This window comes from Pteronotus mesoamericanus, unplaced genomic scaffold (genome assembly GCF_021234165.1).
Source record: "Pteronotus mesoamericanus isolate MK-2021 breed Mesoamerican mustached bat unplaced genomic scaffold, CSHL_Meso_final contig_116, whole genome shotgun sequence".
NCBI lineage: Eukaryota > Metazoa > Chordata > Mammalia > Chiroptera > Mormoopidae > Pteronotus > Pteronotus mesoamericanus.
This window is the reverse complement of record NW_026555027.1, coordinates 36,972,344-36,996,306: the sequence shown is the minus strand read 5'-3', so window position 1 is coordinate 36,996,306 and position 23,963 is coordinate 36,972,344. Positions and strand designations below refer to the sequence as shown.

Here is a 23,963-nt window from a genome sequence, read left to right as displayed (position 1 = left end):
TACTGAAAGGTTTTGTTTTTTTCATATGATTCATATAAAAAATGATTCTTTTTATGATTCAGAGTGTTTATGTAACTTAAAGAAAATATATGATTTTAAATATTTGTATGCAAATATACCTTAAATTATCATATATATTTTATTTTTAATGTTTATTTTTACAATATATTTTATTGATGATGCTATTGCAGTTGCAATTTTTCCCCTTTACCCCCCTCCACCCAGTACTCCCCAATCTCTCCAGCAATCTCCCTCTTAGTTCATGTTCATGGGTCATGCACATGAGTTCTTTGGCCACTCTATTTCTTATACAGTTCTTAACATCCCCCTGTCTATTTTGTACTACCAAGTTGTGCTTCTTAATCCCTGCACCTTTTCCCCTATTCTCCCCCTTTCTCCCCCCAAATGATAACTCCCCAAATGACCTCCACTACCTACAATTCTGTTCCTTTTCTGCTTGTTTGCTTAGTTTGTTATTTGGATTCAATTACTGATAGTTGTGAATTTATTGCCATTTTAATGCTCATCATTTTGATCTTTTTCTTATATAATTCCCTTTAGCATTTCATATAATAATGGCGTGGTGGTGATGAACTCCTTTAGTTGTACCTTGTCTGGAAGCACTTTTTCTGCCCTTCCATTCTAAATGATAGTTTTGCTGGATAGAGTAATCTAGGTTGTTAGTCCTTGCTTTTCATCACTTTGCATACTTCTTGCCAGTCTCTTCTAGCCTGCGAAGTTTCTTTTGAGAAGCAGCTGACAGTCTTGTGGGAACTCCTTTGTAGGCAACTGTTTGCCTTTCTCTTGCAGCTTTTAAGATTCTCCCTTTATCTTCAACCTTTGGCATTTTAATTATGATGTCTCTTGGTGTGATTCTGTTTGGTCCTTCTTGTTTGGAACTCTCTGTGCTTCCTGGACTTGTATGTCTATTTCCTTCACCAAACTAGGGACTTTTTTTTTTCATTATTTTTTTAAATAAGTTTTCAATTTCTCGCTGTTTATCTTCTTCTTCTGGCACCCCTATGATTCAGATGGTACATTTAAAAATGCCCCAGAGGTTCCTTAGCCTGTTCTCATTTTCTTTGAATCGCTTTTTCTTCCTTGTGTTCCAAATTATTGATTTGATTCTTGGCTTCATCCCCTCCACTGTTGGTTCCCCGTAGATTGTTATTTCACTTGATGCAATCTTCATTTCTGCCTGGCTCTTTTATATGTTTTGAAATACTTAATGAGCATCTTGACAGCAAGTGTTTTGAACTGTGCATCTGATAGATTGTTTATCTCCATTTCATTTAGCTCTTTCCTAGAGTTTTGTTCTGTTCTTTCATTTGGGCCATGTATCTTTGTCTCTTCATTTTGATAGCCTCCCTGTGTATTAGATAGAGCTACTTTGACTACCTGTTTTAGTAGCGTGGCCTATAGCAAAAAGCATACCTGTAAGTTCTATGGGGCAGAGCCTTAGGTAATTACCAGGGTGGAGCAGCCCCTGTCACTGTTTTCTTGCTCTGTATGGGTGAGGGCTCAGAGAGGGGACAATGCCACTGCCTGACCTCTGGAGTTTTGCTCAGGAGGAAGCTGTCTTCTAGCACTTGTCCTGTTGCCAGTCATTTCACTTTCTCCCCGTATGCCACTGGTGCCCTTTCAGCTGTTACCCTGGTGCTGAATCCCAGAGAGGGTAGGTCTGTGCAAGTCCTAAACTTGTTGTGGGCCCTATAAGAGGACTCTCTTGAGAATCCCACAGTTTCTTCCACTGCTTTTACCCCCACTGATTTTTATAGCCAGAAGTTACAGGGATTTATGTTCCTGGTGCTCGAGCTCTGGGCTGTGTAGTCTGTTCTGGGGCTGGAATCCCTTGCTCCTGAGGTAGCCTTCTCAAATTTTATCTACCACACATGGATGTGGGACTGCCCATTCCAAGTCTCGGGGCTGTTCTGCTCTTCTCTTCTTCTTAGTGCCTTCCCTGCATGTCTCTGCATCTCTGCCCCCTCTCCCCTCCGCCCCTCTTACCCATTTGGATGTATGTGGCTTCTTTAAATCCTTGGTTGTCAGACTTTCAAACAGCTTGATTTTCCTGACACTTCTGGGTGACATTTGTTTTGTAGTCTCGTTGTATCTTTTGCTATAGTTGTTCAAGGAGGCAAGGTATAATTACCTACACCTCCATTTTGACCAGAAGTCTCAAATTATATATTTTAATATATAAAAATAAATAATCTCCATGTTTTAAAATTTCATATGCTATTGTTTGTTTGAACTTGTGATAATCTTATTCTAAAGTTTCCTAAGAAACACATACACACATATACACACAATCTCAATGGAAAAAAATTTGTTTTCCAATTTGTTCAGTTGTAGGTTTTTTATGTAAACATTTTCAATATAGAACCAAAACTCCTCTCCCATATTAATAAGGAGGTACATCTTCTATGCCACTATTCATTACTGAGAAACCATGCTGTACCTTTAGATACTAGTTAGATTTAGGTAGCGATATTTTCCAGTGCTCTGTTATAAATGTGGCAAGACATTTTTAAAAGAATTATATTCTCAGATATTTCTATAAACATGAAATTCTTACAGATGGGTATGATACTCCTTAAAAGTTTATGTTTACCTATAAAGTTCATTGATTACATATATCTCAAGAGTCGCAAGTTAGGAAACATATGAGAAGGAATGAACACAATTTTTAAACTAACTTTCCCCAATTTCTGGATAATTAAGCTTACTTATACTTTCTTGTTCTTGATCACCCACTTATTCAGAAATTTTAACTTCCCAAGGACGACATCTACCCTGATTTTCCTCTTTTGAGTATTTCCCAGGCAGATAAATTTAGAGAAGTCCAAGCTGTAAACTGATTAAGAGGAATTTATTAACAGATCTGAATATAACTTAAGGTATGTATATTAGGGTTTGGCTTATTTTAAATGTACTGATTGATTCATTTCATCTTTCACAACATCTTCTTTATTTCACTACATATGGAAATGTCAATAAAAACTATTAAACTAGAATATACTTTATGAAAGTATTAAATTTTAGTTTGCATTACATTTCAGTCAGGAATTATGGCTAATCCAAAGCACTGCTCGTTATCTCTTTCTGTTTCTAATTCAGTTTCTGTGATATTTATCGGAAACTCTGTGGGCATAAAAAGGTCATCTCTGATATCCACCCATAGCCTTTGCTTGGGGTTGAGAGGAGATCACCTTCCAGCGGTGGCGTGATTGCTTCCATTCTGAGCACTCACAGAGCATTTTATCAGAAGGGAAAGTTATAAAGAGAATGCAGAAATAAAAGTATAAACTCTGCTTATAAAACAAAATGTGCAAAATTTCTTTGAAACAGGTGAGAAGTGACTATAAATTGTTGAAAATAAATAATTGCCTGAATTTTTTTGAAGTTGCTTTGTAGTAATTACTTAAATTTTTTTGAAGTTGCTTTGTAGTAAAATGCATGGTTCTGTTCTCTATGTTTTTTTTAAACATTGTTTTCTAAGTATTTTGACTTTAGTTATCCATTTATTCTAGCAGTTAAGACACAGATCTTGCTAACAATGCAGTTGAAAACATAGGACAAGTCCAAATTTTCTCAAAACATGAATGAAGGGGAAAAAATCCTAAAGAAACTAAGTTTACCACAAAATGAAAAGAGTGGCAGAATTGGGAACTTGAGAGCCAAGTTCAAATTTTACAAAATAAATTTCCATTTGTACATACCTTTCCTGTAACTGTACAATTCATACATATAACTATAACCATAAAAGAGTAGTGAGTACAAAAACTTCAGGACATAAGAAATTGGTTGAAGGGATATTGATAAAAACTCAACAGTACACTGACAGATGATTTTACACATATAAAATATATCAAGAAATGCCAAATTATAGAAAAAAACAGCAGTTTTGCCCACTCATTTTATAATGAAGCAGTTCCTCTTACCTCTGCTACGAGTTGCTGAAGAGATGGTGAAGCTACAGAGTGTAGACTTGAGTTACCCCTTACGGGACTATGGAGACTTACATAAGCAACAACATTTCTCTGCAGAACCTTCTTGAGATCCTGAAGTCAAAAAAACAACAAAACAATCTAACATAAGTAAAAATAACAGATTCTCTTTAATCAGTTACATATTGAATAATAAATGCTCTACTTAAAATTGTTACATTGTACTTTTTTAAAAAATAAGTAATTTCATGCTATTTAATATGAGTACAAAAAGTCATAAAAGGATTTTAAATAAATGTGGTGAGGAGTTAAATATAATATTTTGATGAAATATTTTAAAACGTGTTTATGAGAAAAGTCAAATTTTAAGAGAATATATTCTTAAATGGTTAATGTATGAGATTCACCTCCAGAATACAGAATGGAATATTTGGTCTAGTGATGGAACTTAATTTTATAGTCTTTGAGTTAGAGAACAGACAAGGGAAAACTACTTCAGTGATTAATAAACCAACCTTTTCCCTTGAAGCAATAAGCTACTTTTTGCACAAAGTGGCTCTTTATTCTGAGCAAAATGGAGCGTAACATAATTGTGTCCTGGCACATTTTACCTGAAATAAAACCTGATGCATTTCATGCACATTAGTAACATGAAATGTTTCAATAGAATCATTTCTTTTGACTTTTCACTTTTGCTTTTTCTTTGGCTTTTTCACTTTTCTGCTGAAACCTACCCCCCAAAACTGAACACAAGTTATCCTTTTAATAATGCATCACTACCAAGAAGTCCATCTAATATTTTCCTCCTTTTCTTGAACAAATATTTAATGAGTGATTGCCATGGTGGCAGTCCTAGAGAAATATCCTAAAAATCATATTATTTCATATCTTAAGTTTATGTATTTCTTTTTCCAACGCTATCAGAGGAAAGACTGCAAGGACTTCTAGTACCTAGGAAATCAATGTTACTCCTATTTTATATTGAAAATTCAGCTACGCCTCTATAAAAGGGGTGAAAAGACAATTGATTTAAAGGGAATAAATATTTTGAATTGAGGGTGAGAGTGGGGGTGGGCGGGGTGGGGAAAGTGGTGGCAGGAAAATGGAGACAAAAGTACTTGAACAACAATAAAATAAAATTAAATTAAATTAATAAGTTTTTACAAAAAAGAATTGATAGACTTTAAACTTAAGTACTCTGCTTTACACATAATATTTTTAAAATGTCCAATGTTACACAAGCACCTATAGAAAAACAGCTTTTACTTATACACTAGCTCATAGATACTGTTTATATGTTAGTCCATTTAATTCTCAAGGGATTGTTATGATATAGGCCTAAGTGTTCTCATTAGATAAATCAAGTCTTGTAAGCGACTATGAATTTTATAGCCTAGAAGATTTGAACTCAGGCTTCTTTGACTGTAAAATTTGTAGTATTTCCACAATAGCCTGTGAAAAATAAAGATTCTTCACAGAAGAAATGGTATTTTTTTTTTTAAAGAATCTATATAGTGAAATGTTGTCATTCTCCCCAAGGATCAAGATGAGTATTGTGTCAACTCTCTCATAACACTTTCACTATAAAATTCATTTTTAAGTTTATTGACCAAAATCACCTAATTGCTTTAATTATATCTGTGGATTTCAAGGGGTTTCCATGCAAACAAAATTAAATAGGAAAATATAAAAGGTCAACAAAATTTTTTCCTCACTCAGTTTCACTTGGGAATATATTTTGAGCATAAACTGGTTTCAGCCTAAAAGAAAGTGTTTCATAAGAGTAAATTGATAAGAGTAGACAGAATAAGAAAACAGTTTTCTAAATTCCTTTTCAACTAGATACAAAATGTCTTCACAAACTTTACTGAAATAATCTTCTAAGATAGAGTAAGTTATAATAGTATGTTTTAAAAGCTAAAAATTAAATCTATTTAGTATTAAACATCTTCTTTACTCATATATCTTTGCCCAAAAAGTCATGAAAAAGTCTAGAAAATGATTGAATGCATGATTAGTTGTCAAATATGTACACGTGCATACATATTCTAGGGTATGGGTTCCTAATCCTGTCAAATTGAAAGACTTTGTAACATAAACATTTTTTCTATGGACTCCCATATGACTATGAATTGTAATTTTAGTATCTGTTGATTGAGAAAATATAAAATCACAAAAATATACAACATATTGGGCAAAACTTAAAGAATTTGTATTGTATTAACCACAAAAATATATACTTAATTTTAAAAATATAATTGTTCATATTCAGCCAAGGTCACATTATTGATTCAGCTCACAGGCTAAAATGCCTGATTGCCCAAATAAACTCAAGGACTTTTTGCAATATACTTCCCCATAAACAAATGCTCAAGATATTGAAGTTAGTAGCTATTAATATTAAATAGATAAACCTACTTTGAGAACATAGCTCAGAAGTATACATATTACTTTAGGACTAACATAAATTAATTGTGAAAGTTACCAGATAGATATCAAGAAGACTGCTTAATACAATAGAATAAATTTTGGAGATTTAAAAAGAATCTTCAAGACATTATCTTCAAGTGTGCCTTATTATTATAACAAAAACTACATTTTCTTTCTGATAAATATATTCTGAATTATTAAGGCAGCCCAGGTCACAAATTTATCTCCCAATTTGTTAAACTTACTTATATTTTAAAAGTAAGTAATTTGGAATAGAAGTTTGGGAGGTTGTTTTAACTATTACATTTTCTGTCTTACTAAAAATGTGTTAATTTATAAAAGTTCTTTCAGTAATGGAATTCATATATTTGAATTAGCTTTTCTGAATATGGAACAGCATTCACTTCATTAATTTATATATGGAAAAGCATTCTGATTTGTAATGTGTGAATCTTGACATATTTTAAACTATAAATTGTTTTCTCAATTTTAAGACTTTCCTTCAAATTAAAAAGATACTTGCTATTTTCTTACATATACTTTTTTGATGTTTTCCTAGATATTCAATAAATATTTCATCTTTTCTTGAGTGCTTAAATAAAAAAATGAAACAAGAATATTTCTCATTAGATATTTCCAATTTTTTCCTCCAAAACTGAGGGAGTGAATAAATTAAAATGGTTTTATTTTCCTAGCTAAATTTGTAGTTTTTTTTCCTATATTTCCTTTGCACTTCCTTTTTTCTTTTTTCCTAACTTTCCTTTTTGTTGAATATATTGAGGTGAAACTAGTTAACAAATTTATTTAAGTTTCAGATGCATAATTCTATAACACATCATCTGCATACTGTATTGTGTGTTTACTACCCAAAGTCAAGTCTCTGTACATCACCATTTATTCTACCTACATATTCTCCTCCACCTCTTCACTCCACCTTTCCTCACTCCCCACAGTCACCACACTGTTGTCTGTGTCCATGAGTTTTTCTCCTCTTTTTTTCACTCAGTTCCACCCTCCCTACCCCCGTACCCCTCCTCACAGCTGTCAGCCAGCTCTCTCTGAGTCTGTTTCTATTTTGCTTGTTCTTTTTATTCATTAGATTCCATACCATACCGAATGCACTCAATGTTGTTTACACCTCTTTTTTAAGAAAAAATCATAAAAGTAAATAGAATACCTTAGAGTTTTACAATGTTTTCATTGTTGTTAATATGGCATCAACCCAATAATCAGCTGTCATATTCCATTAAAAACAGTGCATCTATGAGACACAGACATAGAAACATTCGAAATTAAATACTCCCATTGTTTTCTAACCATGACCCATTCATTGGGACAAAGGCTTCTTAAGGTAGGTAGGAATTTACGCAGGTAGGAAAGAAAGATCAGGGAGATAGGTGTGCAAGAGTAAGGAATGGTGGGAGGAAGAGAAAAGAGAGAGGAAGAAATAAAGACAGTATATTGAGTCCAGTCTCCATATTTCATATCTAAGTTATGATGCTAAGGTTATAGACATTAACACAGGAGATCATTTACTAATTTTAGATATTTGCTAGAAAATCTTAAAAAGAAAGGTAATATTATGTATCACCTTATCTTTTCTTGTCCTGTGCCCAGAAACCTAAGGAGATACACAATAGCCAGGTAAAGACTATTGTCAGTATATTAGAGTCTGTAGATCTGGAGGAAACAAGTACAAGAAAGTGTCAGATCATATGCAGTTCACTGTAGTCTAACTCAAGTGTCCCCAACTGCCAGCTGCAGCATGTTAGGAACCTTTAGGAACCTGGCTGCACAGCAGGAGGTGAGTGGGAGGTGAGTGGCAGGTGAGTGAGTGAAGTTTCCCTTGCATTGCTGACTGAGCTCCGCCTCCTGACCCTTGCCTTCCTCCTCCCCCTAACCATGGAAAAAGTGTGTCCATGAAACCAGTCCCTGGTGCAAATAAGGTTGAGGACTGCTGGTCTGATTAATCCACCCCCCTCCTTTGTTTTTCTAGAGAGAGGAATAGAGAAAAAGAGAGAGAGAAACATCAATGAGAGAGAGAAACATTGATCAACTGCCTCTTGTAGGAGTCCCAAACACGGATGGAACCCTCAACCTAGGTATGTGCCCTGGCTTGGGAATTGAACCCACAACCTTCCAGTGTGCCAGAAGGCACCCTAACCAACTTAGCCACGGCAGCTAGGGCATTCTCCTTCATTCTTGGAATGATTTCAGCAATCTAGCAAATAGGACATCCAGGTTGAGATGCACATTTTTTGTCCTTGGCTTCAGCAATTTCACTTTGTCTACTATAGTTAGAGAAAAGAGAGAGAGAGAGAATACTAATAAATATACACTTACCTCTCCCCATTCATATGAGCCAATATTGCCAAAAACTGTTCCTCCCCAGGAACAGAAAACAATGCTGCGGTCTGGTCTCCACCCTCTCTTAACTCTGAACATCAAGGCCTGGATCAACGCTGTAATTACGGCAGTGCCACTGGCCCATTCTTGTCCACTATAAATGGATGCTGTGTGATGGTGGCTGCCAACTATGATATACCGGTCTGGAAATAGAAACAAACAAGAGCCATTAAAACAAAATATAAACCTTAACAATAAATTTAATGACATTTACATAATCCTATTGCACAACTGAGCAACAATTATGCAAAATTGTTCTAATAGTTAAGTCTACATTTTTTCAGCCTCTGTCTTGATTCACACATCTGTGTATATCAAAGCAGAGGCAGCTGCTGAACCCAATTATGAATCCAAAGCTTAGATCCATATTGCTGTCCTCTGCGACATGCATATTAATTAATGAGGTATACAAATAGGCCACAATCAAACATTTATCTAACATTTTCCCAGAATCATAGTGGGAAGTGCCCTGTAAACAATGTGTGTATGCTCAGTAAATATTAATGAACTATTAATACATTGAGGGAGCAGTTATTTAGTAGCTGTAAATATTAAAAACGTGGTAGTCATGTATGGATTTTGCAATAAATGACGTATTTAGGGAATTAATTATAGTTTTCAACTTACAATTTTAGCCTCTCTTTTTTCTCTAAAGAATAAAAAATCAAACAACATCAAAAGGCATCCAATTATTGTAAAAGTTTCCTTTTCAGATGTTTTATTTTACATAATTATACAAAATCTACTGGATACACTATTAGAAATGTCTCAATGACACATGGATGTGACTACTCAATGTACTTTACTGACTACAGTCATCAATAAGGTAGACTAAAAGTACTCAGAGTTTCCTCTTTCTCGTCAATGAATGTTATTGGTACAGAGCTAAATTTCTTTGCTCAATGAGCTACACGCTTGTCTTATAGCTCGGTGCTAGAGTGTGCAGACTCTGAAGCCTGCCTGCATGGATTTGAACCCAGGCTATTCAATTTATTAGTTGTGTGACCTTGGAAAGCTTATTTAACCTTTCTATGTCTTAATTTCATTCAACTGTAGAATGGGAATAAAAATAGTACATACATCATTAGTTGTTTTGAGTTTTAAGTGAGTTACTATCTGTAAGGCAGTTTGAATAGCGCCTGCTACATAATAAGTACTATGTATGTGTGGAATAAATTAATCACTAGTTGACTTATGGTATCAAAAACCTACCTTCTGCAAAACATCACTGTTTGAAGTTATTTTGGTTTTCCACATTGATATTGAAGCCAGCAGTGACTTTTATCTGCCAACATTTCATCAGATTTAATTAATGGTATTCATAGTGTGTCTGCAAATGTTGGAACCCCAGGAATTTATTCACTCATATTCCAGATGTGCATGAAATTTCTGTTTGGAATTGTCTTTACTCTAAATAAACATCTAAATTCCTAATACTGATTGAGATTGTTTCTAAATTTCAGTGTCATTAAGAATCATGTGATATTTTTGTGTAGAATTCAAATAAAAAAAATTTCACTGATACGCACTGAAAAATACCACTAGTAAATTAATTAATTTTTTCTATATTGAATTTCAATAAAACTGTTTTTACCCTAAAGCTAACATAATACTGTACTATAATTTTTCAATAATAATTTGTGAATGCAGCAATTTTGATAAATACAAGGGTAGGTAAAAGTAGATTTATGGTTGTTATGGAGAAAGACATTAGGGAATTACTACAATAGCTTTATTAACTGTGTTTTGTGCACTAACAAATGTAAACCAACTTTTGCCAACTTCTATATTTCTAGTGCCCCAATTAGAGATCTTTGTGATGAGAATTTGTTAAATGCAATGGTAACAATTTTAAAATTTATTTGCATCGTGTGTTTTGAACAGAAGTTCCGTATTACTACAGGAAGAAAATCAGAGAGAATATATACTTCCCATTAATTTTGTGAGAATTGGCTGGCAAGAAACTGGGCAGGTATAAAACTTGATCTTAGTTAGTAATTATACAGTCACTTTGACTAATGTCATAGAGAACAATAATTGTCCAAGGAGAACTTGAGCAAATATCCTAACTAAATTAAAAGAAGTGGCACAAGTATATTAAAAAGATTGTTGCATTCTACACTGTTTAACAAGCACATCAGACAGTAATATGTGATTCAGCCTCACAATATATTGGGAAGTGTAGCTATTAATCTCTTAATATATGTGTTTGTTATTTCTACTTTTTTATAAGTTTTTAAAAAGATTTTACATTTATTTATTTATTTATTCTCTTTAGAGAGAGGGGAAGGGAGGGAGAAAGAGAGGGAGAGAAACATCAATGTGTGGTTGCCTCTCATATGCCCCCAACTGGGGACTTGGCCCACAACCCAGGTATGTGTCCTGACTGGGAATTGAACCAGTGACCCTTTCGTTTGCAAGCCTGCGCTCAATCTACTGAGCCACACCAGCCGGGGCTATTTTTACTTTTTTAGCCTTTACAACATCATCTCAAGATTCAATGAACACCCTTTAACAATTATTAAATTATTTAAAACTTAACTGGTGATCATTTTCATAAACACCTTCAATATCTAAAGCCATGCTAACAATAAGCAGAATTGTCAGTGAACTGAAAGTCAGAGATGAGATATAGATTGACATTAAAAGATTAGATCTGAAAACAAAAATTTATTTTAAAAAACACACCATTAAAACATAAATATTTTATGTTTTAATGCTTTTTTTAATAAAAATGTTTTCAATGGTATTGTGGTGAATAAAGAAAGAAAAAGATAAACATTGGGTTTTATAGCTTTTCCTCACCAGGCACATGCCAGTTTAACACATCTAAACTTTGTTTTCTATTTTGTTTCTATTTTCCTCTTACACTCTCCACTATGATTTGTTTTTGAAGATACGTGCTTAGAAAGAAAATTAAGGCCTATTCCTTGGTTTCATATTGACCCTCTGAGAGTGGTATAAACTTCTGTTTAAATAAAAGTGGGATATTTAACTGTGCTATTAAATTATTATAGAGCAAATCTTTGTGATATTTCATGTAAAGTGCAGATTATAAATTCTTTACCCTACTTACCTGGAGAAGTCAAGCCCTTTAAATATCCAACAACATTAGTAACTGTTTTGAATTCTGTGACTGTCCGAACTTGCATGTTGACAATTATTTCTTCTGAGGGAAAAAAAAATTACAAGATGATTTTTTTCTATATTTTTGTGTCTTTTCTTAAAACTTTCAAATTATTTATCTAATATCACCAGCAAGATCATTTTGAACAATTAAATTTTTGTAGATAACCAGCTATACTTTTTTGACAAATATTTGTTCAGTACTTTGCATTGGCACCATTTTAGGTGCTTGCTGTGCTGCGCTGACAAAGATACAATTGCTCAGGCCCCGTAGGACCGCAGAGCTATAAACAGGTGATTCTGAACCTCACCTTTAGAGATGCAATGGGGTTCAACATGAGAGCACACAAGAGACAACCTTGGGGGAATGTGGGTGACTCACATTTTTAAAGAAATAAAAGAAATTAAAAGTCAGATAAAAATATTTCCAAAGAATTTTAAGTACTTTCCTAACATCAGAAAAAGAACATGTGAAAGATAAACTTTCCTATATGATTCATTGTTACATTATCACTTTGAAAACTATAACGTATTACACAAATTAAAATAATATAGATTCTTAAAGCTATACATATTTTCAAAAATTGGATTCTTCATTTCTACCTGTTTTTAGGTCTCCATCCGGTATTCTAAATATTCACCGATTGCTCTGACTCTGAGTTCTTCTATTTATGATTGATATTCAAAATTTTGATAACAAATAAGACAAAGACACCAATTAGTAGGGGCCCTAGTCACAGCCCTGAAGTGATCTTTAAAGGCTTTTGGTGGTAACATCGGTTAATCTGGATTTTAATTCTGTCAGTCAAGGAGTTTTGTAGGGGAGGTTCAAGGGAAGCCAGGTGGTAGTGTTGGCATGGGGTGGGAGGCAAAAATAAAACAGCTAATTCAAAACAGACATGCTATAGTACCAACAAGCCTTCAAATGTCACTTCTGAATACTAGGTGAAAATTGTTAGGATAAGTAGTTGCTTCCTCCTTGAATGTACCCTCCTAACAACATAAATGGAAAATCAGTACACTGAAACTGTTACAATTATAACTGAAATAGGAGTGAAGGGACACTGAGAGAATGCCTGAATGTCTCATGTATAAGAATGAAAAACTGTTTAAAGCCTGAGGATTGTAGTTTTAATTTAGATGCTATGCATTTTTTTTAGAGCAGCTTCAGATTTCCAGAAAAAAAACTAACAGAAGGTAGAGTTTCCAAATTATCCTCTCTCTCCTCTGCCCCCTGCTACTAACATCTTGCATTCACATGACGTATTTGTTGCTATTGATGAGCCAGTATTAATATATTATTATTACTGAAGTCCATAGTTTCCATTAAGGTTCACACTTTATGTTGTACACTCCTAAGGGTTTTGACAAGTGAATAATGACATGCACCATCATTAAAGAATAGGAAATCATATACCTCATACAGAATAGTTTCATTGCCAATATTATCTCCTGTGCTTGACCTGTTCCTTCTTCCCTTCCTTACTCCCTCCCAAGCCCCTGGCAACCACTGATCTTTTAAATGTCTCCTTATTTTTGGCTTTTCAAAAATATTATATAGTTGGACTCATATGTTTGCTTTAATGTTGGTTTAATTCCTTGTTCTAAGTTTGTTCCAAATAGCCCAGAAAAGTAAATATTAAATAAAAATCATTAACATATAGTCTTTAAAAGCCTTTCCAGCTCATTTCTGAATTAGATATGGATGAAGAATTTTCTCTGGGTTTCTAAGGTTCAATTTTTTTTTTTTTTTGGTAATTCGGCAGTGAGGAAACCTTATAATATATACAAATGTGCATTATAGTGCTTGGAAAATAACATTACATTAATAGAGTGCCTTAAAATTTCTAATAGCTATTTTCATACACATACAGTAATTTTCATTGGATCTCAATAATTCTTGAAAGCACCAATTTAAATAGCTTCTACTATCTTCATTTATTGAATGAAGCACATAGAAGCAAAGCTGGGACTCAAACCCAAGCTTTCATATAACATTTTTATCTAAACAAAAATAAAATGTCTTTTACTTTGACTGTATTTTTTTGTTATGAGACATTCCTCATATATAAAAGAATAAAAAATAATACAACATACAATGATGACCTATATCTAGTTTTAACGTTATTTTACTATATTTTCTTCATCAATACCCTTTTCCAATGAGCAAATATAAAATGTTATACATTTAAGTCTTACTCTGAGGTTAATGTTAATTATTTCAAGTTTTTTGTTACATAGATATAGATAGATATAGGTAGACATAGGTATAGGCATATATAGAGACATAAACATTCAGTTATTTTACAGACCATGCCATTTTATACAAATTATGATTTTTTTCACTTAGCTTTATATTTGTATAAAGTGAGGTAATTGGCACACTTTTAGTATTACATTGTGGCAAAGGTTGTTTTTACACTTCTTGTGCATGTGCACTATACATTCTCAGATAACTAGAAGTAGAATTTCTGAATTATAATATACTATGGGTAGCTTCAACTTTATTTGGTATATAGAAATTGCTCCACAGACTTTTAAAATTCTGACATTTTTTAGTGTATGAGAATCTCATTATTGTTTTATTTTGCATTACTTTGATTACTAGTAAGGTTCAGCAATTTTTATATGCATATTCATAATTCTAGCTTTTTATTTACAATCTTTGACCATTTTCCTTTTAGTTGTTTATCAATTTAGGTATTTTGAGGGGGGTTAATTTGAATATTATTCACTTATTAATTATATGTATTATAAATGCTTTTCAATCTGTGGTTTTTATTTTCATGATATTTCTTATATTTTAAAATATTAATATGGTCAAATTTATCAATATTCACCTTGAATATTTGAGGGGAATGTTTTATGTTTGTTTGTTTTGTTTTGTATTTGCTAGGAGACTCCTTTTCATTTTGATGTCAGAAAACTTTTTTTTACGTATTTTAAAGTAGACTTTTTAAATTTGTGTCTTTAATCCACCCACAACCTATTATGAAGTGGACTTTCAGCTTTACCTCTGCCTTATGGATGGCCAATTATTCTCATGTAATTTATTGAAATATTTTTTTTTTTTTTTTTTGTTTTTTTTTTTTTTTTTTTTTTTTGTGGGGGTTTTTTTTTTTGTTGTTTTTGTGTTTTTTTTTTTTGCTAATGAAGCTACTGTCATATAATAAGATCTAACTCATAGGTGGATTGGTTTACAGTCTTGCTATTGCATTTTATTTTAACTGGTGCCATACCGTTTAAATTAATATAAGTTTAATGAATGAAACGGTGGATCTTCTATCATCATCATCATCAGTATTATAATCTTCTAATATTATTATTCAATATTGGGGATATTTGTGGGCCATTATTTTTATATGAACTTATGTATTCGTTTGTCATGCATCATGAATAGGCATTTCGGGATTTTATTGGGATTGCATTGAATTAATGGATTCATTTGAGAAAATTACATTGTCTTCTATCCATGAATGTTATACCCCTCAATTTATTTTAATTATTTTTATGTCTTTTAATAAAGTTTTTTTCTTCATAAAAGTTTTGCACAACTATTATTAAATTTATTTTTACAGTTTCTCTGTTAATATAACATACTTGTGCAGTCACAGGACAACCCACTGATGTTTCTCATATCGATGTTTATCAACTTCCCTTTCTCCTTCCCTTCCCCCCTCTCTAAAAGTAAATAAATAAAATAATTTTTTAAATCATTGCCATTTAATATTACTTTATACTCTTTCCTATACTAATATTAACTTACTATGTCTTTTTTCCCCTTTCATCAGTTTTGCCAGAAGTTAATTGATCAATATTTTCAAAGAACTAGTTTTGGAATTTGCAGATAATTATACTAATTTTTTCACTTGAATGTTATGTTCCATGTCTATTATTGGCATTAATAAATTTTACCTAAATATATTCTCTTTTTTCTTTTTTACTTAACTTTTTAAGTTAAAAGCTCAGCTCATTGCCTTTCAATATATACATATATGCATTTATGGCTACAAATTTTCTATGTAGCAGTAGCACATTAATTTTGGTCTATAGTCTTATAGGATTTAAAATTTTAAGTTTCTACTGTAATTTTTCTATAATATATTAGAGTAATTTTTAAAATATTAAAATATAAGGTCTCTATGCTTTGATATTGATATCCATATTGTATGCAAAAAGCAAAATCTAAGCTGCTGATAATTTGATATTAGGTGAAACTAGTTTTGTGTCTCTACATGCAATTACACCTGATAAATAGAGAATAAACATGTTTATAAATGCTCTGTATAAAGAATGTGCATTCTCTATGATATGACTGGGCTGCAGCATTCCATATATGTGCCCGGTAGATCAATCTTAAAATTATTCCTAATATCTTCTCTTTTCCAATTTTTCTCTAAAGTCTTTCACCCTCCTTTGATATTAATGTGATTACTCCAAGTTTTTCTGCTTAATATTTCTCTGATACGTATTTTTCCAGCATTACATTTACTTCTGCCAGGCATCCCAGGGACATCTCTGGATTAGGAACAATTTTTATGAGAATTTCTTGGCTTGGGGTTTCTATACTACAATGGTAATAAAAATTATGAGCCAAGATTTTGATTTCTAAAGGCAGATTCCTTTTTTTCATCCAGACTTCAGGCAGAAGGAGGCTTCCCTCCACAGTAGGTGGATTTCTTTCTAGTCTTCCTACTTTCACCCCAAGGTCCTGGCTTTAAAAAGATACCTCAGTTACAACTTCCTTTTCCTGATAGACATATAGTCACGTCTTTGTCCCAGTGTGATTGCTGTGTTCCCATCCTAACGTAGCAGGATCCATCACCTTCAAATGCCAGGCAAACTTAATTTTTTTATTATTTTTTGTTCTATTTTCATTTTTGCATTGGATACTTGACAATCTTTTTTTATATATTTGTTTTCTGAAATATTTTTCCTTCAATATTATAGAGAGTTCCTAAACATTTGTATGGAAGGATTTCATATTATTTTTATCCTACTGTCTTCTACATTCTGAAGTGTGAGAAAGTGAAGACAACATTTTGTTGCTGTATTTACATCGGATCTTTCTAACTCACAGGATTTCCTTATCTATCATTGAGCAAAGATTGTGTCCACTTAATGACTTATAGCAAGAAACAGATTTTATATATTTATTTACATCTAAACATATTATATTGATTCTAAGTATGTATTGTTTTCTATTTTTCTACCTATGACTAAAAACAAATATGCACAGAGACTTTTTCTCCTTCAACAAAAGCAGCACTATGATCGCATGTTCAATTTTAATAATGAATATCAGTAAAATCTTGAATACACTTTCATTCTTATAATGTATCTATTGCTGTTGGCATTGCTAAATTGAACAACCTATTGGTTTGGCAGAATTACCCTTCATAGAAATAACAATAGCAATCGTGATCTTTGGAAATTATCCTATAAGAATAATTCAACTCTGCAGCGTAGTTTATAATATCAATTGTAAACTATCAACATAAGTATTCCAGACAGGGAAAATACTTGAAAGAAAATTGTGATAAAATATGTGGCTGTTAAAATGTAAACATAATATTTAGAAACATGGTATACTATAAATGACAAGGATAACATACAAAGAGATATATAATAATTGAACTAAGGTAAAAGATGTGTGTATTTATGGACAAAATATTTAAAAGGAAAGATTAATAAATGAAACCAAAATTGGTTTAGAAAGGTCTCCTGTATCTGCTGGAATGAAATATTTTCATAGAGAGACTTAAGCATACCTGAACTCCAGGGTATTTAATTCTCTCTTCCACCTTCTCAGGGGTGGTGAAATTAAAATCTAAGGAGACTATCTCTTCCTACTGCTACAGCTTGTAACTTTCAGTTCCTGAAAGTTAAGGATACCTAGTGAATTGGCAGAAAATGAGGGTAGTTTAGAAAAGTTTCATAGTACCTGGGAACACATGGAATCTGCATCACTGTAGGAATCACGGAAGATATAAACTGGGCCTGACTTCAACTCTGTCTTTCTATAAGTCATAGGCAGTGTAGCTGATACCTCCAAGGCAATATAAACTCCCACTGAAATGCCAGCTTATCTGAGCTTCACAACCACATGAAGGAAAGTTAACACAATGAACATTTATATTACCCAAAATAAGGATGTTGAAAACACATAGTACATTATTAATTTAAAAGTAAGCATTCTAATTAATTCAAAAAAGAAGGGACTGTATTAGCAATAAAAAAAAATCACAAGAGAACATTAAAAAAAAATAAAATAAAACAATAGGTATGAGAGGGTTGCCGGTTCAAATCCCAATCAGGGCACATGCCTTGGTTGTAGGCTAGGTCCCCACTTGGGGGCGTACAAGAGGCAACCACACCTTCATGTTTCTCTTCCTCTCTTTTTCACTCTTTTCTGCCTCTCTAAAAGTAAATAAATCAAATCTTTTTAAAAAATAGGTATGGGAAATAGAATATTGAAAGAAATATACTAATAGAAGTAATAGGTAGAGAGAAATGGTAATAGACATAACTGAAAAGCAAACAAAAATTATTTAAATAGAAAGATACTTTGAAAAATATGAACTCTCTAGAAAAATATCTTTTACCCTCTTTATAGCTCTTATTAATAGTAAAAAATGATTAATAGATTTTCCATATCTGTCTACCATACCATTCTACAAAACACACATCATCAAATTAGTCAGAAGACTAATCAGCTGCAACGCTATCTGTATCGCCTATTTCCCACTTGTCCATCTGACTGTTTTCACTCATCATCTAGCCCCGTGCCCCAGTAGGTGACCTCTGTGGAGTAATCTACCTGGCTCCTTTACTCTTGACTTTTAGTTGTGTTTAAACAGTAGAAGGCACCAACAAGTCATCAACAGGTTGTAACATAAATATTATTTATTTTTCATCATGCTCCCTGATTGAAATGCTGTCTGTGACTGCATTTGTTAAAAATCATAGCTCCTGTTAGAACACCCTCTCTTACAGCTCAAGGGCTTGCCAGTTCTTATAACTATGCTCTCTTCCTGTCACTTCATGTTTAGAGGTAGTAACAAGTAACTAGCCTTATTGTATTCACCATTCCTTTTTTGTTTCCCTTTACCCTTTCCTACTTGTGCATAGGTCCCTGACTACACTCCCTGAAATTGAATGGTTTTAGTGTATCATTGATTTCCTTATGGCAACCTGGTTTATATGTCGATCAATCTAGGCGTCATCCATACGTATTGCCAGGAAAGAAGTGGTTGCGGAGGAGTAGACAAGTTCCCTTTCTAGTAATATGATGGACTTGGATATTCACACCAACTCAAAAGAATTTACAATGAAGGATAGCATTGAAAACAAATCTTGCTAATAGTCTCTAAGAACTAGCAAGTAAATAAGGACTTGCTAGGTAAAATTTAAGTTGTGACAGGACCCTGATAAACGGAGCAGGAAAGCTGAGTTCAATCTGAGGGAATTTACTGAACCTGGAGAACCTTTCATCTTCATGGCCTCATAAGATGCAAAGGTTAGGAGAAAAAGCAGTGGGCCTACCCAAGATGGAGAGAAGAAAGTAGTTCTGAAAAGCAATTCTTCCTCCATAAAGTAGAAACCCTAGAGAATTGCACTCCCCATTCCCTTCCAAGGGGCTGCAAAGAAAATTACCTGGCACAAAGCAAAGCAGGAGCAAGGAATCCCTGAGAAGTTATAATTGTGCGGTAACACTAAAAGAATACAAAAACATATAATTTCTAAAATAGTAGAAGGAGAAATATTATGATAAAAATCTAAATCTAAAGAGAAAAGAATAAAACAAAAGGAAAATATAATAGATGGTGTGAAGAAGGAAGCCAAATTTAGATGAAAAGTATAAGCATACATGCATCAGTAATCACATTAAATGTAATGGACCATATGTTCCAGTTAAAAATAATCAGATTGTATTTAAAATACAAATTAGTAGCTATTCATTTCACATGTTAAAAATCAAAGATACAGAAAGGTTGGAAATTTAAAGATATAGCTACTAACCCTAAAAAAGCTAGTGTAGCAAAATTAATATCCGATCAAATCAACTTTAAGACAAGCTTTATAGATATCAAAAAGATCACTTCTTTTGATAAGTACTAAAACTAACTAGGAAGATATGCTATATATTTGAATTAGTAAACACCTAAGAAATTACCTCAAAATATATAAATCAAAAATTGACGGAACTACAAGGCAAAATGGACAAATTTACACTCACAATAAGAGGTTTTGAAACTAATAAGATATAGAATATCTGAACAACTTGATTAAGGAATTTAGTCTAAATGAACGTATACACAATTCTATGCCTGACAACTGCACAGTACATATTCTTTTCTCCTGGGTCATAAAAGAGAACTTAAAGAATTGGAGTCAAATATAAATAAAGGAGAAACAATACATTCTAATGAAAATCCAAGTTGTTTATACTCTACCTCATTATCATACCATGATGTAAGTGCCAAAAACATGGCAGAGGGAGTCACGAGAGGCTATTCTATCTTGAGTAGAACTCTGAAGGGCTATTTATGGAGAAGATGGCATTTGAACTGAGCTTGAGGGAATACTTGGGTTTTGCAACACAGAAACACAGATGTGTAAAATATATTTGGATAACACTGAATAGAATAATAATGAGAAAATTTGGATGCCTGAAGGAAATAGCAGAATACAGAACCAGAAAGTCATGGAAGAATCTCTGGAAGGTTTCTAGACTAGTGAATGACAATGTTAGTCCATTGTGAAAAAGGATCATTCAAATATAAAGATAAAAATATGCTCTAAGGGATTTTATCACATACATACATACATACATATATATATATACACACACACATTATAAAGTTTAGTTGGACTTTCTGTCATTTGAAAGGAAGGACAGGTATGGATAAATAATGTTAGAAGTATGTAAGAAACTGTAAAAATTGCTGAAAACATTGAACATTGAATAACACTTGTTAAAGTAATTTTTCTTCAAAGTGTACATTTCAAGTCTAGGTCTTTTAGCAAACAAACCTAAAAAACTCTAGACTGAATCAAAGCTGAATCATTTCCTAAAATCAAAACTGTCAAGACACAAAGCTGAAAACTTGAAACGTTCTAGGTGAATGACAGATCTGTGTCACCTTCAGTCAACCCAACCCGCACTCCCCAGGATATAGAGAATTGACTGTACTTTCTGTTGACTTTGGACAATAGGTTTCCCACCTATATTCACTCTGTTTAAGACCCTTGATGAATAGTCCTTCAAAGTGATTTCTGAAGTGTTTTTTTTTCCCTTTTGTCCAAGAACTTCAGACTGGCAGCTCATGAAGGCTAATCTTTAGTTCTACGAATCCTCTGTTATCAGCTTCCAGCTCAGACTCCTAGGTTCACTGTGCAACTGACTACTTGAAGAGCCATCAAATTGGCATTTCACCATTGCACAGTTCAGTGACTCCTAACATCTAGCCTGCATTTGTCACAACACCATTCATTCTTTCCTAAAGTATTCTAGCTCACTGGATTTTTCTGTGTAAAGAGTGGCCACCATATCTGTATGCCTGCTATACACAAGTTGTCTGAACACATTAACTTTTTATATTATATTCTTCTTAATAATTTCTTTCATGTATTTGGCTGGTGTTTATTGAAGTTCACTATTCTCTAAAACAAAATTTCAATTTCTTTATTTCTTCCTTTTTTTTTTTTTTTTTACATATCCTGAAGAATCCTCTCTGGGAGTTATTCTGAATGGGTTGATTGGTCTCACATGTAACAAAAATAAGTAATGCTCGATTCAACTGTACTAACATTTCTTTTTAATGGATATTTCCTGAAAATCTAAAATGTACTACTTGCCAATAAATTTTAGTATAGCAACAATTTGTGGATAAAATGTTCAATACATCATTTTAAATCTCTACTCAAGAAATGATAATGTGTACTTTCAAGTAGCTGTTAACGAATTAGAAATATAAATCTTTGAAATATGTAAAAATTATAAACAATATTATCAGTAGACATTATATTATTCTAAGTAATGTTTTTAAAAGTGCATAAAATCTTGAAGAGGAAATAGTAACTATATATGTAGGTATGTGCATATGCATATACATTATATGTACATCCATCTGAGGAGATATGACCCAAATTTACTTATATAAAACTTGTCATCCTGTCATCATTGATGACATTATGTTTTATGCAACTTAGAGCCATTTTTCTATTCATTAAAAATTATGCCTAAAATATGAAATTGTTTCTTTTAACTTGATGCATTTATATTTTCACACTAAATTACATTAATAGATTTTATACTTTTTTCTCTTCTTTTTAAAATATATTCATTGTTTTTAACCAGAAGTTCATATTGATATCTGATCATTTAAATGTCCATGTTTTATTTGATTCTCAAAGATTGACAATACTCATATATTAGACCAGTGGGTAAGACCTACAAAATATAAGACTATAAAAAATGATACAGAGTTGATATTCAATTACCTAATTAACGCAAATTTTCTATCTATTCTATCTATCAATCTATCTATCTATCTGTCATCTATCCATATACAAGAACTTTTATCCTGTTTTTTTTCTACGCTTCATACAATGCTTAGTCATCTCAGTGCTTTTTGTAAAAATGCCATGCCACTTCACTTCCCTGAGCCTGTTTCATGAAGGCAGATAATTACTTTGTTTAAAGTTTTATGGTCTGTATTAGTTACACAGCTTTTTGTTATAAGAAACTGAAATACTAACATAAATTGACTGAAAAAAAAGTTGGAGAGAGAACATATTAACTCATATAAGTGTCCAAGTCAGTAGATTTGGTTTCAGACAAAGCTTTATAACTCAAAAGATGTGGACAAGATTCTCTCTCTCCTTCTGTCAGTCTCCCTCCATCCCTAGCTCGCTCTCTCGCTCTCTCTCTCCCTTTCCCTCCCTCCCCCTCATTCACTTATCCTTCCTTGTTGGCTCCATTCTTAAGTAAGGCTATACTCTCAAGGTTCCAAGAAAGCTACCGAAAATTCCCAAGGCTACGTACTTACTTGTTCAGCTCTAGTGTTATAGTGAGTCATTGCCAAAAGTCTATAAATTGAGTCTAGGGCATTTTTGGATAAAATTAGATCTTGAACCAAACATAATATGCTCGATGTAATATGTCAATAAACTTGAGCTAATTGGAATATGTTTCTGTAGCTTGGGTTGTGGTGTGGTCAAACCTACTCACACTATATTGCTGAGTAATGTAGGCAACAGTCCAAAATGGAAGAGGGAGGTATGATTTGCAAGAAAGCAACTATGGTAGGCAAATTTCACTACACTGTTGTCCAGACTTCAGAGAGTTCTAATTCAGTTTTATTTGATAACCCTGACATAGGGTTAAAAAGGTAAGAAATAATTAGTTGATTTGCACACATATTTAATACACTTTTGTCTGAACTTCTGAGTGAAGATGTTCCTATACTAAAGCTCAAGACTAAATTTAGATCACTAAACAGATATTAAAACTATTTTTTAATCCAGAAACTATAAGCATTGCTCTCATTGCTCAAAAATCAAGTGTCTCATTTTGTATCTTTTTCATGTTCTATCCTGATGTTTATCGTAGTGAGCAACCAATGCGTTTACGTGCTTATGAGAAAACTTACAAGTTAATTACCTTGGCTGTATCATGAGTATTATTGTCTAAAACAATGGGGTAAAAGGTCATTATCCTATATTTACGTATAGTTTAAATTTGACAATTCAGACTGCTCAATCAGTATTTGGAAAATCTAAATGTAATATTTTGTATTAAAATTATAAAAGAAGGACCATTATAACATGCACTATGATCTTAATTTAAATAAATCTGTTTGAATTTTTCTAAAATCAATGATAATTACTATACCCATGAGAAAATGTTGGTATGGCATAATTTCTTGCAAAGCAGGCCTGTCTTGTTGCCTCTTTAAACTAGAGGTTTTGGGGGTTTTTTAAAGATTTTATTTATTTACTTTTAGAGAGAAGGGAAGGGAGAAAGAGAAGGAGAGAAACATCGAT

The 23,963-nt window shown here is 32.7% G+C and overlaps 1 protein-coding gene across 1 annotated transcript in view; it reads right to left on the bottom strand.

Annotated features, from left to right (window-relative positions):
• Positions 1 to 23,963, bottom strand: part of NAALADL2 (N-acetylated alpha-linked acidic dipeptidase like 2) — a 796,061-nt gene that overhangs the window by 262,670 nt on the left and 509,428 nt on the right. Inside the window, exons 7-9 of the mRNA XM_054575719.1 lie at positions 11,863 to 11,955; positions 8,724 to 8,929; positions 3,945 to 4,064 (exon numbers count right to left, since the gene is read on the bottom strand). Coding sequence (XP_054431694.1) covers positions 3,945 to 4,064; positions 8,724 to 8,929; positions 11,863 to 11,955 — 419 coding nt within the window. The remainder of the gene's footprint in view (positions 1 to 3,944; positions 4,065 to 8,723; positions 8,930 to 11,862; positions 11,956 to 23,963) is intronic.